General features: G+C 42.6%; 1 protein-coding gene across 1 annotated transcript in view; it reads right to left on the bottom strand.

The window, feature by feature from the left end:
* Nucleotides 1-16,028, bottom strand: part of LOC144769133 (transmembrane protease serine 9-like) — a 159,899-nt gene extending 143,871 nt beyond the window's left edge. The window contains exons 1-2 of the mRNA XM_078653143.1: nt 15,974-16,028; nt 3,029-3,191 (exon numbers count right to left, since the gene is read on the bottom strand). Of these exons, the coding sequence (XP_078509269.1) occupies nt 3,029-3,191; nt 15,974-16,028 (218 nt within the window). The remainder of the gene's footprint in view (nt 1-3,028; nt 3,192-15,973) is intronic.
* Between the last annotated feature and the right edge of the window lie 3,382 nt (nt 16,029-19,410).

Raw genomic sequence — 19,410 nt, 5'->3', positions numbered from 1 at the left:
GGAAATGCAAGGCCTGCAGCTCAAGCAAAAGAGTGCTATCTTACAAAGTTCCCCATAAAGAGACCGAAATTTATAACATGTTCCACACCATTTGTCGTCTATTGTTTGCAATGTCCTTGCGGACATCGCTATGTAGGGAGCACAACAAAAGCAGTCAAACTGAGGATATTGGAGCACCAATGCGCCATCATGAACAAGGATGATAGTTATCCTATGGCTCGTCACTTCGCGATTCATCATAAGAGTGATAGAAATCTCCTTCGTTTTTTCAATCTAGACTGCATCACACAGGATTTGAGAGGAGGCGACTATAAATGTCAATTGAGACGTCTGGAGTCTAGATATATTATCGAGCTCCAGACAAAATCCCCGGGAGGGATGAATTCGGGAGAAGAACTACTGTCACACCTGTAGCAATTAGGAACAATTCAAGAAGTTTAGTCGCTGAGAAACCTGAGCCTGCTAGGGACATACCCTCATGTATCAGTACTGTAATATGTTGGAAGACCATTACTGGAAGATTTCCTAATATAGGAATACTAGCCTATCTAAGGCTCTATGAACTTGTAAATAAGGAGTAGTGTGGATACTTCCAACACTTGATGAATTTAACGAAATCTGTAGCTAACTGTCATGATTTACTGTTGAATTAACTAATTTTGATTTGAAATGTCACGAATGCCCATTCAGGGCATTATAATTGAATATGAACTATAATATCAAGACAGTGTCACACATCGTTATTTGATTTGTATTGATATGATTACTTGGACTTAATTTACCGTTTCAAGATGGCGCTCATGATTTTGGACCTTGGTCCCATTTCTATGTTTTCTCTTTTTGCCACTATTTACATCCGCCTCGCCGCCGCCAGTTTGAAACTGACGAAGGCAAGAGCCGAAACGCGTTTTTCTGTTTGTGTGCAATAAACCGAAGTGGTTTAATTTACTGGGAGTGCTGGTTTTCTGGCTTTGTGTCAGGGGAGCTGTAATATATATATATATATATATATATATCTATATATATATATATATATATATATATATATATAATATATTTAACCTTTACAGAAACACACATTCACTGGATGATGTCATCTGTGATGTCATAAGATGTCCTCGACCATGTCATGAGTGATGTAATATGTGACTTCATTACCAGTGCATTGCGGGCGCACGAGTTATAGTTAGCTCAACTAACTATAACAGGCGAATTTCTCTGGTTTTATATGAGTCAAATGTCCAACTAACTATAACGTCCCTGAAACCTATTTTTTTTTTGTGAATTTGAAAGGTTTTTTAAATGCTAATTCCTAACTATAACGTCTGTAAAACCTATGGTTTTTTCAGGGGAAAAAATATATAGTTTTGTGGCTCTGTTTCTGGCAAACTGCACTCTCTGATGGTGCGAGTTGTGGAGACGGCAGAGCCCAGCCGTTATTTAATTTTTGCAAAGTTTTCCTTTCAGAAAGATTTCCACACGCATTCACGGGTAATCTTGTGTTGCAATCTTTCTTTTATTTAGGCAACAGCATTTTTGCGACAAGCCCCACAGCCCAACAACCCAACAAGTCTTGTCGCTAAAAATGATGTTGCCTTAAATAAAACGAAGATCGCAGCACAAGATTACCCATGAGTGCATGTTGAATCCTTTCTGAAAGGAAAACTTTTCAAAAAACAAAAAAAATACATATATATTCTATCAGACCCGCAGCATTTCTTTGTCTGACGCGTTTCGGCTGTACAATCAGCCTTGTTCACAGGTGAGCTGAGTAATAGTGCAGGGTAATGTAGGCCTTAAATCCCATTAGACATGTGACCTTTTAGAAAATACAACTCCCACGTTGCACCTGTAACTAAATAAATTCTGTGTAAGTGCACTGTCAATTTTTTGTTTTGCTTAATAGCATTCAAAATATCAGGTTATCGTGTAATCCAAGTTCACATAATATTCAATGATAAAAAGTCACACATTAAGGGAAGGCTGCATTTTGTGTTTGCTTTCTCACTCAATGTCCATCCCGCCGGACTCACATCTGTATTATAATGGTCAAAAACCAGTTCCTCAGAAATGGCAAGAGGAGACACTTCTCCTCCTACTCCCTTTCTCACTGTGATGCTCCTTTAATCAGACTTCTTCATAGGGATGCAAAAAGAATGGCTTCTATGAATGCTGCTTGATGTAAATGTTTCCAGAGTGTATGAAAGCAAGCAACTGCAGGCCTGATTCGACTCTTTATACCCTCTGTAAATAACTTATTTAGGATACATGTTTGAGTGATTAGGTTTGTTTTTAGTAGGATTGAGTTAAATAGTTGTACCTCAAAACACCATGTCAGTTAAACTATTCAATTGTTATAAAGAGTATTCGATTTTGTAATTCACGTTTGAGCTATGATTCACATGTATGTGCTCTGAAGTGGCTCTTAGAGCTGCATGAGGCATGTTCCAAATATTCAACAGACAACATGAAAACATACATTTTGATATATTAAGCATGCCCTAAACTCTCTATATCATGACCAACTGTATGATGTAATGTGTTTCTCTATTTTGAAATGTGACTGTTTGCTTAACCTCCTTAATACTAATGCATTTTAAGATAATTTAATTGATTTAAAAAAAGGACTAACTTTTGAGTCATTGGCGATTCATTTAGGAAAATAATGCTATACAATTACTGGTTACAATTTGGTTCAACAGAGTGATTCTTACGGATTTTTTTCACATTAGGTCTAGTTGTCTGTAATCCAAATGTAATAGGCTATTGATTTTAAAGAAGTATACAATCTCTACCTGAATTTATTATGTAAAAAGTGCTTATGTGATTAGAGATGCCTCTTACCAGTAGTATTTTCATTACAAGCCCTCTAACTCTACTCTCACTTGTCTCCTCCATCTTCCATAATTATTTTTAGAGCCGCTGACCCAGACCGCTTAGCAATATGCCTCATCCCACAAACCTAAAACTCACAAAGGACGCTTATAACATGCCCGCATATACCAGCATTCCATCATTTATCTCTTACCTGGGGAAACAGTGCGCTGCAGTTAGCACCCAACTCTCCGTGATCAAGGAACCCCCACATATGTGCATGCCATCCGTCTGCAGGCTGATCTGCCAAGGCCACTGACCATTGTTAGAATTCTGACCGCCCACAATGCGGTCCGAGATGGTCGGCGATCCACAAGCTGGAAGGCGGAACACAGAGAGAGAGCGTAAAGACTGTAGGCACAGACATCAAAGAGGTGCTCATGGGCAATTTGTTTCAAAAGCAGGGGGACCCAAGGGCTACTTTCCCGACTCGATGTCTCCCGCACCAACTCAATTACTCCTCACTTGCAGGATTTGCACCTTAATCAAGTACTAACTGAGGCTCTACTTGAAGGTGTCCTCCTTACAACCTTATGAATAAGTCAAATTGAGGAGTACTTAAAAGATAGAATAGTAAAGAACACCCTCTTGTTGTAGCAGTATAAAGTGGATAGGTGGTGTTCGGAATGAGGGAATGTCGAAATGCTTAATGTTACCTAAATTCTTGGGGCTTGATTCACACAGATAAACTTACACTTTCATGTAAGTTTACTCTATCTGTAATAACTTTACTACTTTTTGCTAATCATAAACTATAAGTGTAACTTTACTACTAGTAAAATTTGTAGTAATAAAGTAGTAACTTTGTGAATCAGGACTATAGGCCTTAGGAATATCAATGCTGGTCCACAGGCCTAATTCACAAATGAACACTTACACATCGTGGTAAGCTTACTAATGTTTTGGTATTCACAAACTAAGGGTGTCCTTTTACTACTAGTCATTTTGCCAGTAGTAAAATTACACTAGTAGATTTTTAGTAGTAAACTTACACAAAATTGTAAGTTTACCTTTGCGAATCAGGCCCGTGATATACAGCTTGCGACATTAAATGTCAGATTTACTCCAATGTGATCAGGGCCGGGCTGGGAACGCAAACCAACCCTGGCAATTACGTCGGGCCGGGAAGGGTGGGTGCTCATGGGAAATACTGCTACTGCACTTTAGTTCTTTAGTAAGAGGGGTCCGAGATTGCAGCACTGCTGCAAAACTGTCCCTTAGTGAGAAAAACGTCCCCAACAAGTCCAAAACCGGCCGCCACCCTTCCGGCCAGTCTGGTCCTGAATGTGATTGTTATATCATTGCCATTGCGTTGAACATCTTATTGTCTCTACCTAAAATGATCTATATTGATGGATTTTTGTAGGTCGCTTGATCTGTTAGAGCAGGTCACTTAGATGTCTGGTGCATCTCAGCGATGATCAGAACAAAATTTATTTGTTGGTACTTCTTGAGGAGTCATCAAAGAAAATTCAATATGTTTCAAACATGACTAAGATGCATCAGGCATCTCAGTGACAATATCAGTTAATATGATTCTCAGGCTGTAAAAGTAGAACAGCAACAACATTTGCTGTGATGTTTTCAGACATAAGTACTTTTATATATTCAAGTCTGATCTATGCAGACTATGGGTTAGTTAGGCAAGTAATAGAAAAATGATTTATAGCGACTTGCCTGAAAATCTATAAGACAGTCTCATGAACTAGTTACAATGCTAAGGCCTCGAGTCCTGCCCCAGTGAGCAAGCCTTTGGTCTTGTACTCATTCACTGCCATGGAAAAGGATAAAAAAAAACTGGCCTTTAAGGTCCCACTCTCCTGCTCTAATCTTACACATGAGAAATACAGCTGCCATCAGAAATGTATCATACCGTAATACATTGGTGCCACAGTGGTGCACATGCATCACATTTAAGCAAATCATTACACTACACTAGACAAATATTTATAGAGGGATCGAGGCAATACAATCCCGCACTTAACTGCACAATAGGTTGGGCAAGTTATTAGCTTCTATGTGGTGCACCAAACCCGGAGTACAACCCCTCTCTACTCCAATTTGAAAGCAACATTTATCCCTAGTGGTTCAGCACTCACTAAATTGTAAACAATAAGTCCAATAAAGCAAGTTCGGCATAAGTTCCCTAATGATTTGGGATGACGGCATATCAGGAAGTTAAATGCATAGTATAAATCACTGCATGGACAAAAGTCTCTCTGTTCAATTAATCTTTATTCATTTTTCTTTGTCAAACAACGCCATTGCAAAATGTTCATAGTAGCCAACGAGTTTCGTCCTACACGGACTTCTTCAGGACTCCAATGTACATGCAAAAATATCTCTTTACGAATTGGGGATGAAATCTGTGGGTTTTCCAGTATTAATTCTTCTAAGAAGTATGGAAATGCTAGTTTGTGTGCTCCAATTACAGAAACATTTCTGGCATATGAGTGTGTCATGCCTTGCATTACACTACACTAATTCACTTTTGTAAGCCTTAGTTTGGACTCCACAGAGTATGTGCCCTCGAGAATGAGAGTTTATCTATTTGTGAACATGAAATTACCCCACTGTACGCATTTCCCTCACACATCAAAAATACAGTTACCACAATGAAACTATGCAAAGTGTGCAAATAGAGCATCAAAAGGGCATTGCTAAAAATCTTAAAGACAAATCATAATAAACTACTCTTAGAGATTATTAATATGCAAACCAAATAACATTGAGTATCTTGGAGCTGCATTGTAAATTTAGTAAATATTTCAGGAATCTCCAGTTATATTTTGAATTTATGTATCTATCTATATATATATATCTTTCTATATCTATCTATATATATATATATATATATCGGCTCATGGTGTTGAGTATATACTCAAGTTTGACTATAATTAGAAACAATCCTGAAATTCACTAATATAAACAAAGGCTAAGGCGACGTTAAAGTTAGGTGTCGAACTGGGTTAAAAACGAATATATATTTTTTTAAAACACTGAACCTAACTAGGTATAGATTACTGAGCTAACTGTAACTTGCGCACCTGTCATGCATTGTTTATATCCTTACATATTATATCACTTGTCACAAATTAAATGACATCCTAGATTACATCACTGATGAATCTGAGGGTTTCAGGTCCAGGGTATTGCCAAGGGAGTGGGAGAGACGCTCTCTGCTGCGGTAGATCTGTGAATATTTCTACTAGGAACGTGCAGAGTAAGTTGACATATTATGTAAAACCCAGGTAAATAATGCAGTAATGTTATCAATTTCAAATATATATATTAAGATATATAGAAGCTGTAAATCTTACCAGTCGTCGTGGACTCGGCCAGTTGAACACCTGAGGCAAAGAAACAAGTAATCAATGCTACTTTTTGGCATGTTTCACTCTTCTTCAAGAAAAGGTGTCACCCACACAGTTTAGTCAAAGAAAGGTCTTCCATGGTCGACTCTTTAAGCACATATTCTAACCTCCAGTATAGTTAATGAAAGATTTAACATCTAAGTAATTACATCCCAAAATCACTTTTTCATTTGTTTCATATTAAACCCACTGACTCCAAAATTCACTTCAATACCCCTATAAAGCTATTGACAGGGTCAATGTAATTATGTGGTTATTCATAGTAAAATAATGTGGCCATGCTAACTAAATTAACCAACAAGAATAAAACGAATTGTGCAACAAAAAGCTACACATTTTGTGGCACTATTATGTCGCAAATTAATACTGTCCGGACAAACATTTCACCTCCTTAGCCTCAATTCAACACCAGAAAATAGTAGTCAGCAGTGAAAAGGTGACCAGTTAACTTCTGGAAACAGTCTGCCACTACGCAGCACCCAAGCGTGGCACTTTGTTTTAGTAACGTTCGATCTGTTGTGTTACAAACAAATATATCTATATTTAAATGTTCAAAATATAGAGCAGATGATTGATTGTGTGGCTAGAGTAATAGACATTACATAATATCACATCATTTTACTGGTTCTGGCTTCTGCTATTAGAGCCAGTTTGGGGAGTGGCCACCCAATTCTCCAGCAGTACTATCAGAAACACACTCTCCAAATAAGCTGAATAAAAAACACTCCTTCTCTCAATGACTTTGGGCAGCCTGGGCATGCTTTGGCCTCTGAAACCGGTAAGCATTGTCTCTTTCTTCCCTTTCTTTACTGTTCTATTCACTTCCTTTCTTTTTCTTTTTCTCCTCCCTTTTCTTTTTCTGCTTTTTGTTTCCCCACCATTTTCTTCTTCTCCTTTTCTCTACTCTTGCTGACAGTATTTTTCTCAAAATAATGTGCCATTAAAGCACACTTATTGATAGGTGAGAAATTAAACAGAAAGAAAAAACACTGCTGTGACTAAGGCCCGTTTAAAAATACGCAACTAAACATGTTAGGACGTTGTGAACAAAGTTGAGATTTATTTAAGGGCATCTCTTATTCATGTTTTTTTTTTAGCCACATGACTGAACAGATGATGTAGATGTGAGGACTTCATTCTATAGTTTCCTTTCCTTTACCACCCAAAATATAAATAAGACACCTCCTCACTTCTTATTTTTTTATTGTAATTAAACTTACTGTGGCATTTTTTAGTTTAGCTTTCCCTTTACTGTATATGTGATAGGTGATAAACAGTAATTTGTAAATTTTTGGACAACAGGTTTCAAAACAAGCATTGGCATAGCCAATAGGTCTCGCCTTTGGGACCTTAGAAGTGTTTAGTTACCCAGCTCAATATCCTTGGTACAACAACATCAAATTTTGCATGGATAAACACTTATAAGGTCCAGTGGCGACACCTATTGGCTATGCCAATGCTTGTTTACACTTATAGGTCACCCCTGAGGCAAACCATAAAGGGTCTAAAGGCAGGGTGCTCTGTATTTAAACAGTAGGACATGTGTGTTTCAATTTTACATGTCCTAGTGGTGACAAACTCCTAAAGTTGTTTTTCACTGTTGTGAGGTCAATCTCTCCCTGTTAAACCTGTCAGCCTTAGGGTGGTCTTCCCCCAAACTTTTTGCCTTCACCCCTTTTATTTTTACTGGCCTTAAGACTCTGCGCACTTTACCAATGATACCCAGTGGTAAAGTGCGTGTGCTCTCTTCCTAAAACATGGTGAATTGTCTTACGCCCAATTGGCATATTTAATTTACTTGTAAGTCACTAGTAAAATGGTACTACATGTAACCAGGACCTGTAAATTAAATGCTACTAATGGGCCTGCAACACTTATTGTGACATCCACTTTAGTAGCTCCTTCAAACATGCCTCAGGCCTGCCATTGCAGCCTGTGTGTGCAGTCTTGAACTGCCATTCCAACCTGGCAAAATAAACCTTTTGCCAGGCCCCAACCTTCCATTTTAATACATATAAGTCACCCCTAGGGTAGGCCCTAAACGGCCCACATGGTCGGGTACCATATATTTAAAATGTTGGACATGTACTTTTAAGTTTTACATGCCCTGGTACAGAAAAACTCTTACATTTGCATTTCACTATTGCAAGGCCTACCTCTCCCATAAGATACCATTTGAATTGCCTTATTACTTCTAATAGGCTGTAAATTCCAAATGGGAACAGGTAACCAGTTCACATTTGGTGTCTTTTGAACTGTGATGAAAAGTCCTCTTTTATGGTGGGTGGATTTTAAATTACAATTTTTTTAATGCCACTTTTAGAAAGTTTGCATTTTCCTGCCTTGACCATTTAGTGCACCCAGCATGTCTCTGGGTCACATGACAGGGTGTAGCTGACAGTTGGGCTTTAAGTATTCCTCCTAGACAGCCCCACATAATACAGAGTTTAGATGTGCCTGGAGTGCCTATCACTGGCAGGGTGGGATGGCGGAGCTGGGCACAGCCCAATTTACACATGAATAGACTTTGTCCTGCCACCCCACAAAGGGCTGCATACCCCTATAGCTAATCTGGAGCCAGGGCAGGGAAGGCACGAAGACTGTGGACTTCAAAGGGAAACCTCTAGAAGCTTCTCCCACTTCAAAGGAAGGCCCAGGTATAAATATTGGATCTCAGACACCAACTCTTTGGTACACTTCTGGACCTGTGGATACTCTTTCAGGACAGGAAAAAAGATTGCTGTGCTGCTGAAAGGACTGCCACTTTGCTGGACTGCTGCTCTGAAGGTCTGCCTATTTGCTGTACTGAATTGCTGCCCCCTTGCCTAGGTGAGAAGACTGGATCTACAAATTTTAAACCCTGGACCCCAGAGTGACTATAAGGGCTAGACAAGAGTCGCTGTGCCTACTGACTAGAGTCTCAGGCACAAAAGGCTCTAATACCTTACACTTAGCACCAGGACATCTACGAGTCCAACTCTACCAAGTGGTGCCACCCCATTCCTGTACCCTTGGAGGTAAGCATGAAAATGCTCTGTCTGCCCACTATTCCTACATATTATGGAAGCAGTTGCACAGGTCATGATGTGGAACAATAAGATCCAAAGGAATATGAGGGGACTTAGGAATATCCGGATCTGATGCCTCTTTTTATTTTCCTGCGCACTCTATTGCAAATTGTACACTGGCTTGAAAAGTGGACAGGCCATTGTTATATAAATGTCAAAGGGTAGATGTTCCAGAATGAGGGGGGCTGAGGAATTGCATCAAACTTGATGTCTTTTTTCTAGTTTGAGTGAATGCTATCTCATCACACCTGTACTTTACTTTTGGCATTAACCACTTGGCTGCTAAGGGTCCTCGACGAGCTCCATTGACTTTCCATTGAAATCAATGGAAAGTCCATGACGAGTTACCCTTGTCATTAGCGCTGAAGTGGTTAAGGAAGAGGCCGAGTAAGATATAGGCATCAATGTGGTACTAGTGAATATGGGGTGGCACTGCTGTCCAGAAGAGTTTTTCCTATTTCTCTCCTATGCCATCCTGCACAATTAGCACTTCATGAGCTGTCATATTTGCACTATATATCAGGTATTACGGTCAGGTCATTGTGAGATATAATGCCTACTTTAGATCTTACCGGATGTGGGGGGTCGAGTAAATGTTTAACAGGATGTTTTCTCCCATTTTCAGCAACATTTTATCTTGCCATGTCTGCACTTTATGTTTGGTATTACGTAAGAGGCAGTGTAAGACAATAGGCAACCATGTGGAGAAGGGGTGTTGCAGCTGCCTAGAAATTGTTTTTCCTTCCTTGTTTCTCATTTATACTACTCTTGCACTGCTAGCATTCACTGTGTTGCCATAAGTGCACTTCATACCAGGGTTCTTTGTAGAGGTACTGTATAACAGGTTGGGATCCAAATGAACTTGACAATGCAGGCTGATTCTGTTTCCCTGAACAAGGGTACGGTTTTAATTGTCTCTGAACTTAAATCATTTGGGATGTGCAATTTATGGATTTAACTAACCAAAATAAATATGACTTGACTTGATGCAGGCCATCTGTGGACCCATGGGAGCTGACGTATCCGCTCTGCTGCGCAGCACATCCCGAGCAGAACCGACGCATCACCTCTGCTACGAGGGTATTCTCAGTACAAGGTCTCCCTATCGGCCTCGGAGCCCACATTGGAACCCCCGCTGTGCAAACCTTTTCCCAAGGAAGCTTGGTATCGCAAATCTCTCATTGGCGGCAGCCTCAATGACAATGCAGTGTCTCGCATTGCAGCCTCATAGCTCTTCGAAACTGATGACACTGAACTTTGCATCCCAAGCCCTACTCGATGGGATCCTTCACAACGACACAGGACCTCGCATCGCAGCTTTGCAGCTCCTCGGAACCGACGCATCGCCACAGCTGCGCGATGTATCCTCAACGCGGGACCTCGCAATGCATCACAACCAGGATTTAAGGCTCAGCAGGCAGAACTGGGTTCCTGAAGCTGGCCCACATTCCATCACGGTCAGCCTGAACTTGTGACTTTGTCCCAGTCCTGCGCGACCACATATCCACAGTTGGCGTTTGGAACTTTTTGGCACTATTTTCACTGATATTTTAAACCTGCATATCTCCAGTTCTACTGATTGGATTTTTTTTGTTGTTTTGGAATTGCATTAAAAATGTAAATCTAATCTATTTTTCTAATCTAGTGTGGGATCCCTTTTGTGGTGCGTTTTCATTTTATTACTGTTTGGAGTGTTGCACAAATACTTTACACATTGCCTCTTTAAGCCTAACTGCTTCGTGCCAAGCTACCAAAGGGTTGAGCACAGGTTAATTTGGGGTTCGCTTGTGACTTCACCCTGACAAGGATTGTGGTTGCTGCTTGAGTAGGGTTTCACCCCCCCCCCCCCCCCAACCAGTAACCCAATTTCTTGCCTTCCCATTTACTAACACTGTGTTACCTTATTACATCTAATAAGTGATAACTTTGGATTGGAAGCAGATAGAGATATGCTGTTTATACTGAAGTGAATTGTACTTTAAGCCACTCTTTAATGGTAAAGTTGGATTTTAAGTTACAATCCTGAAAATGTCACTTTCAGAAAGTTGGCATTTTCTTGTCCTAACCATTTGTGCCTGCTGCCCAGTATCCTGGGTCACATGATTGTGAATAACTCTGATGTTGAGGTTTGTGTATTCCTACCAGACAGTGACACAAAGGGTACTAGGTGTGCCATGATGGCTGGGGGCAGAGTTATGCCCTGCCCCACTTACACTTCAAATGGCTTGCTTCCAGCACACACATAAGACCCAGTTACCAGCCTAATGTCACCTCAGGCAGTTTAGAGCCTTGACAGGGCAAAGGAAGAACTTTCCAAAACCAGATGTGGGGGTAGAACAGGGAGTCCCTAGGTATAAATATTGGACCTCCTGAGCCACTCATCCAAACACTCCTGGACCTGTAGACATTACAGAAGAAGGACTGCCCTACTGCTAGAGGACTGCCCTGCTGCTTGAAGACTGCTTTGCTGTCCGAGAAGGAAGTCCTGCTTACCTACATCCCATGGTAACTTGACTGATTACAATGGTCAGCTGGATTACCTCCTCTGTGAGCTACAGGGACATAACAAGCTCCAGAGGCCTCCCTGCAACTGTCCAGCTGTTCTGCTGCATTGGACATATCTGAGTTATGCTGGCCTGTGCCGGAGTGAGTTCCTTCTCCCAAAGAGGGACCCCCCAGGCCCTGGACCCTTGGCTGGCATCAGTTTGAGCTCCTAAAAAGAAAAGTTGAAATCCTGCAGCTTGGGCTCTTCGTGACCATCAACTAGACCTTTGCATCAAGACTCTACCACCTGCAACAACCGCCAATGCAAAGCTCCATTGAAGACCTGCTCTTTGTGCTGCAGCTACTGCCAGTGACAACTGGTAATGCAAGATCTGCACTCTGCTCTACAGCAATGACAGTCCGCAGTGACCAACAATGCAAAGTTCCAACAATGATGGTCTGCAACGCCCGACCAGCTCTTCACGCTACAGCAACGACTACCCGCTCTGCCCAAACTACTTATTGCGCTACAGAGACAACCATCAGAGACACTTTCCTAGCTCCTCGTGGCCTCCTCCACTAAGAACAGAACTCTTTGTGCCAGATTCTGAGAAGGTAACTTTTTTCAGCAGGCCTAACCTGGTCCCTGTATCTTATTTGTGTTCCACAGTGGTTGGCCTGAACTTGTGACTTTCTGCTGATATAGCATGACCAGATAAGATGATCGCGAGTAGCACTTTGTGCTTTTAGGCACTATTCTACATAAAACTTTAAAATGTAGTATATTTGGTTCTACTGCTTAGATTTGTGTCATTCTGGTATCATTTTATGTATTGAAATTTACTCAGAATGTCTACATTAGTTAGAGATTTTTATTGTGAGGAGTTTTCCCTTCATAACTGTTTCTGTACTGCATAAAAACTTTACACTTTGCCTCTAAAATAAGCCTGACTGCTTAATGTAGTGACTTTTGCACTTCACCCTTGCGAGGAATATGTTTGTTGTCTGAATAAGGTTTCCACCCCATCAACCAATAACCCAATTTTATTACAATTCCAGTTATTATTGCCCAATCTGCAATCAGGGCCAGACTGGGAACCGAACTGGCCCTGGCAAATTGCTCGGCGGGCCCACGGGGGGGATGAGGGGAACTTAGACTTTCCTCTTCCTACCTTCACTTCAGGTCTCTCCTAAAAACTCACCTTTTCCGTTGTGCTTATACATAAGCTCCCCTACCCTCCCTTCTTTGTCTCTTCCTGATTTAGTGAACAGCGCCAAGAAACCGTCCGGTGTATGCTGCGCTTTATAAATCCTTTTTACATTACATTTACATTACATTACATTACATTACAGTGTGGCCAAGCTGTTTGCTAGGGTAAGTTTAGGCCGATTTTGTTAGAGGGGGCCGGTATTGCCGGCCCCCTGCAACAGAAACGGCCCCCAGAGACCTAAAACCAGGTCCCCAAACTGGCAGCACACCGGGGAAACGCCTGGTGCCCGCTACAGCCAGTCCGGCCTTGTCTGCAATGACAAAGTCTTAGAAAAGCTCATTGAAAGGGTTGTTTATGCTCAACTATCATCCTACAATGATGTGAACGATTTGCTCTTCGACTTCCGGACATGATTCTGCTCAAGAAGGAGCTGAGAATCCACACACAGTCGTGGCCAGCATGACTCGCGGGTAGGGGCGTGGGGGGGTCGCATGTGGAGTGTGTCGCACCAGGGAGGATACATTTTGAATACTTGTTAAAAAATGTAACTTACCTTCGCGGTCCAGCCCCGCATCGTCTTACGTGTCTCTGCTCCACGCAGGACCAGGCAGCCTCCCTCCCCTTCCCTAAGCCAATCACAAATCTGCAATGGCAGCGTTGTGATTGGCTGGGACGCTGATCGCAAAGGTGTCTATGGGAAGGACGTTTTATCCATGCAGTCTGCATGCAGCCTACATGGAAAAAACGGAGAGTATGCATGACTGGTTTGGTCGGCCTTGGGGCCGACCAAACAGTCAGCGCCCACAACAGTGGGCTAGCCACTCCTCCCCTGCCTGGAGAAGGGCCACCCACTCGCCCGCCCCCAACCAAACCCTTCTGCTTTCTCATAAGTGCGAGAAGCAGAAACATAAAATGGTATTCAAAATGCCATTTTATGTTTCTGCTTCTCGCAATGCGAGAAAGCAGTGAGGCGACGCTCCTCTGCCCACATGGAGGAGCCTCCCCTGTCTGCACAGATCACCAATTGGGGTGACATCAAGATTACTATGGATTGAACAGAGTAGAAGAGTGTAGTAAATAATCTACCACCTCCCTTTTCATATATATCTCAAAACTCTGCAGCAGATGAACTCTTCATTCAATCTCAAATACTGCAACTAGGTGGAGGACAGACAGGTTATTCAAAATTTTCAAAGTCCAGCTGACAGTGTCATTGGCCAGTGTCTCCTAGCCATGGACACAGAATGCAAACACATTTTATCAAATAACCTCAAGCCAAACGCTTGAAAACAGAGACTAGCCTGTGGGGAAATGGATCACTTTCCACCTGTTTACAATGTTTCCAAAAGAACATGTCACAGCGCATAACCCAAAAACTTAGACTGCAATGGAACCAAGTTATGAAATAATACTTTTAAATGATGTAATATGTATTCACAGCCATCCTGAACTCCAGAGAAAGCTTAAAACATGGCTCTACCCACTTGTATAGCTACTATGTTTTAATTCATCTTATAAAGGAGTGAATATTGTCCTGCAGAACACGTTTATTCTCACACTACTGTCCACACTTGATGGTGAAATACATAACCCAGTAGTCCCAGGAAAACTGAAACTGCAGCCAGGCACCATGAACCACAAATCAGAAGGGCCTGTGGGACACTGTTCCTAGAACATTCGCAAGAGACGCTATGAGCAAGCTCCAGGTCTCCATAAATTAATTGCATTATAAACCCCCTAACCCACTCAGCTGAGCAAAAGAGGCATAAAATAGGGGCGCCTGACTAATCTGACGTCTTGAGGAACAATGTACTTTCAGTTCATTGTTTCACAGACAGAGGTCAATATTGGCGATGTCCAGTTAACTTCAGACTTTGGGAATTCTGTGTTCATCCAAAACGTTCCAATGAATTTGATCATCTGCCTTAGGAAACATTTAAACGTGGGTCAACACATTACTCCCACTTTACTTTACTAGGAGCTATGATCCTTTCTGGGGTTTGAGACACTTTCCTATATTAACAAAGGTGTATTCTTACAGACTGAAATACCCGTTTTTGAATATCTGCATTTAGTGCATATAATAAACTATGTAATACTATATCTATACCAAAACCCCTGACCACCTACACCAATAAGCCTTTTGGATCTTTCGTCTTTGCCGACGCTGCAATACAAGGCAGCACAGCTGGATTTGGCCTGCTGTCCGCCTTACCTCGCCTCCTTGCCATCTGGCCAACCGCTGCCCCCGCTACCCTTCCCGCATCGAGGAAATCAGGCTGGGCTGGCTGTAGGAGCTGAGCTCAGCTGTGGGGGCTAATTTTCTTGTGAGCTATCCATCTCTCTTCCCCCTGCTCCCTAGTGACATGCCTGGATGGCTTGGGCTCAGGAGGCTTTGGATATCTCAGAAGAGGTGGGCCCGGAAGAGGAACGGTGGGTGCGGGTTGGGTTGAGCCACACGCATGCAGTGAGTCGCTTCCCTGTGGGGCAGGGAGCGGAGGAGGGTGGTTTGGTGCTGTTACAGTTAGTGATCCCGTGGCCAGTGGAGACAGTGGTGAGTGGCGGAAGCAGCCACACTAGGCTATAATGTGGATTGCTGCCCAGCTTCTCCATGGTCAAGGCAGTGCCCCTATAGCCCGCCCCTACAGCGTTTCCACAGCTGCATCTTATCCAACTAGTGCCTCAGTGGAGGGGACCGACTGGAAGAAAGAACTGTGCCTCAAAGTACTGTGCAGGCAGGAAGAGCTGCCTAGATTCAGTGGCATTAACGGAAGAGAGCACCCTATTCTTGATCCCCAATTGCTTTCAGTCAGCCTCTATCCCGTCAGCAGCCAGCAGGAATCAGGCCTGTCAAGAACACACCACCTGCCTACACACGATTTGCTTGTATCTGCAAACTCCACCAAAATATAAACGCTAACTACTTGCGACAACTACTGGCAACACCAACGCCAAGACATACCAGAACTTAATATACAGGCAGGGCTTTGTATTTCTGGGCACTTTGGGCTGGCCATTGCCCTACTGTAACCACTACCTTCAACAAGGATTAACGGGTCTGGCTGCTCAACTGTACCATCTCTGTGTTAAGTGTGCATATAATTGGATAACAAACCACTGCACCAAACCTTTAGCCATGCCGCTTAGTTTATTCTGATCTTACAGACTTATCAAACAGTCTCTTAAGCGACATCACTGGCCAATATATTTGCGTGCGCGCATACGTTAAAAGCAGGTGGGGCATGGGCTGGGCACAATGAGATCGGAAAGAGTAAGGCAACAGGTCCCTCAGCAGTTAACAAAAGAAAAAGGAGCCACCAGCATACAGGCAGCACCAGCAAAAAACACAAAGGCTCACATAGGCGAGGAACTTAGCACCCCTACTCTTCAAGAGTCACCCCAACTCTTCAAGAGTCAGCTCTGGAGACTACATCAACAACTGCAACACTAAGCTGTCAGCCAAAGATATACACCAAATTAACTTTTTTTTGTAAAGATGCTGGCTCGTGCTATGATCAAGAAATGATGGGCTAAATGGGCTTCAATCCCCACTACAACTGGTGGTCATGGACCACTCTAATGAGGTTTCTCAAGGCCTAACGAGACCAACAGATAATGAAACTGTTACCTCACTGGGCTTTGACAGAAAAAAGGAGTATACAGGAACAGCAGTGTCTGCAAGGAAGACGGATAGGGAGAACACTGAGGACACAGCTGTGTCTGCTACTAAAGTGGTATTTAACAGAGAAATGTATGCCATGGAGGGAATGTCTACCAGGGTGAGAAACAAAAGCCCAACCAAGAAAGGGCCATACAATGAAACCGAGGAAGCCTAATCCAACAGGAGACACTCATCAGCAGGCTGGGATCCAACAATGGCCTTATCAGCTGACACCCGTTTCATCTCACCACATCGACAAGTGGGCAATCCACAAAGTAGCTTGTAGGAAATTAGCTGATAATGTACGACAATAGGCAACTAAGTAAGGAGCCTCCAATTATCAAGTCAACGCTCTCTAAATACGCCACCCTACGCTGCAGCACCAGACAAGCCTCTTCTGCCAGTATCAATGACAAACCACATTACAAGGTCGCTCGCTCTTCAGGGTCTAAGCTTTGCTCTTTTCAGTAATATCAATAACGATTTGTCCCAGTGCAAGGCTGACTCCCAGGCCACAGCCTGCAACACTTCCTACTTCACAACGCAAGAATGGTAAGAGTTGGTCCCCTCATATACACCTAATCTCCCCTCAGAAAAAAACAGTCAAACCCCTAAAAGTGACTTCAAACAGGAGAAACAACATGAGACGGATACTATATGGGCATTGCTGCTAAAGACCACGCAGCTCTTAGTCAATGCATTACAGTATCAGTCAGATAAAATGGACATTCACCTTTCGCTCCTTAACTCTTTAGCTGTTTTCGTCTCCAATTTCGACAGGAAACTTGCAGAATTAAACAATCTTATCAAACGGGCAGCAAATTAGCTGTACTTGTGTACCAATTGTGGAGAAATTATCAACCCTGCCTTCTATGATTGGGTGACCTTCTGACGGATATAAAGCAATCAACTAAACCTTCAATTGTTGGCTCTCTAGGTTCCCACCCTCAGGGAAAGAGGCAACTACTCTCGTCTCTTACTCAATTGTGCAGGAAGTTCAAGTGGCAAGAGTAAATATGGAACGCGCCCAATCTCAAGGCAAGAATCTTCATATTAACGTGGAAAGCAAGGAGTCTGGGACTCTCATTTAGCTGGCTTGCCCCTTGAGGCTTCACTCATCATTAGGGTTGCCACCTCAATCCCCAAACGAAAAAGCCCAAACAACTGCACCCTCAGCTGCAAAACAAACAAGGAAAGAAAGGAAGAAAAAGGAAGACCGACATTGCAGCTTATTTTCTAGCCGGTTCTACAATACAAACAGACACATCCAGCCATACCTATCCAAATATAAGCACTGAGGCAATCAAAGATAAACCAGCATTTAGTGGAGGAGGTCCATCACGTGATATGGTGCTGTTCCACCCTCAGGAACACGAAGCAAGCGTACCGGCGAACTCGTCCTCCCAACCTGCCAAGCTGCAGGCCAGGCGTAGCCCATCCGGTGAGGCGGTCATCCCACGGGGAGTCTATGATCTAACGCCTGGACATGGGGCGCAGAGGGTCGCACTAGAAGCAGCACCCGCTCCAGTGGTGGTAGCTAGATTAGGTAGCAGTCCAATAACAAAAACCGAAACATATTCAGTGATATCATCAACACAACCATTTACAGGGGTTTACTAACACCTCTATCAATAGGAGATACACTGTCAGACCCAATATCCAGTGCATTTTTCAATAACTGCAGAATTAGGCTGAAACAAGTAAAACCCTCTTTTTACCTGAATATAAGTCCAAAGGCTGAGGTGACATCCTAAACAGGGGAAACATTGTATGGCTATTAACTCCCCATTAACAGGCTGTGGGACCTAAAAAGCATATGATCTGCTATCCATAGAATTTGTTGAAGTCAATAACCACCTGGGTAACAATGCAACAAAAGCTACAGGAGGGTCCTGAACGAACAAGAGAAGCATAGACTCTGGGGTATAAAGATGTTGTTCCACCACAATCTGGGCTACCCTGAGCCACTGCCAGTTATGAGTCAAATAAACGCAGGATCCCGCCTCAACAGTTCCACAAAGCACGGATTTGGCTTGGTTAGCAAGCACAAAAAACGGTCAAAGAACTAATCCCTGACACAGCAGAAGACATTCACAAACCAGCAAAGATGCTCAACGCCTATGCTCTTGGAATATAAATAGTTTGGGAAACAAAACATAAGATCCTCAGCTACTAATCTGCCTCCAATCTTGTGACCTTATTCTCTTACTGGAGACATGGCTGGACCAGCCATTACATCTTCAGGGCTTTATGGTACACCATCTCCCTGCCCGCAAAGGAGCATTATTCTGCCACCTTAAAGGAGGTCTCCCAATTAATCAATAGTAAGCTTTAGCAATGCCAAAGACCTGGACTTAAAGTCTTCTATGTCAAATGTGATACATACCATTAGAGCAACAGTCAAATGTGAAAATAAAGACATGCAACTGGTGATAATAAATGTATATCTGAACCCAAGAGACAAGGTCGAGGGAGTCAACTTTATGGTAGGCGAGGTAACAAGGTTTTTAGAAGAGGAGCAAACATCTGGCTTTATAATTATGGGGGACTTTAATGTTCACCTGCTGGGAACAATAGAGAATGACAACATTCTGGCAAATCAATTATATCAATGGCATATCCCCGCTCAGGCAGGCAATAAATGGGGAAGGCAGAATAAATCCGCTAAGAACCTACTGTGGGATCTTGTACAACTCAGCTTCTGGGCCTTTAATAGCTGGTTCCCTGAAGATTGCCGC

Source organism: Lissotriton helveticus, chromosome 7, assembly GCF_964261635.1.
Source record: "Lissotriton helveticus chromosome 7, aLisHel1.1, whole genome shotgun sequence".
Taxonomy (NCBI): Eukaryota; Metazoa; Chordata; class Amphibia; order Caudata; family Salamandridae; genus Lissotriton; species Lissotriton helveticus.
Note: the sequence above shows the minus strand (reverse complement) of the source record. Positions and strands in the feature narration are given on the sequence as shown.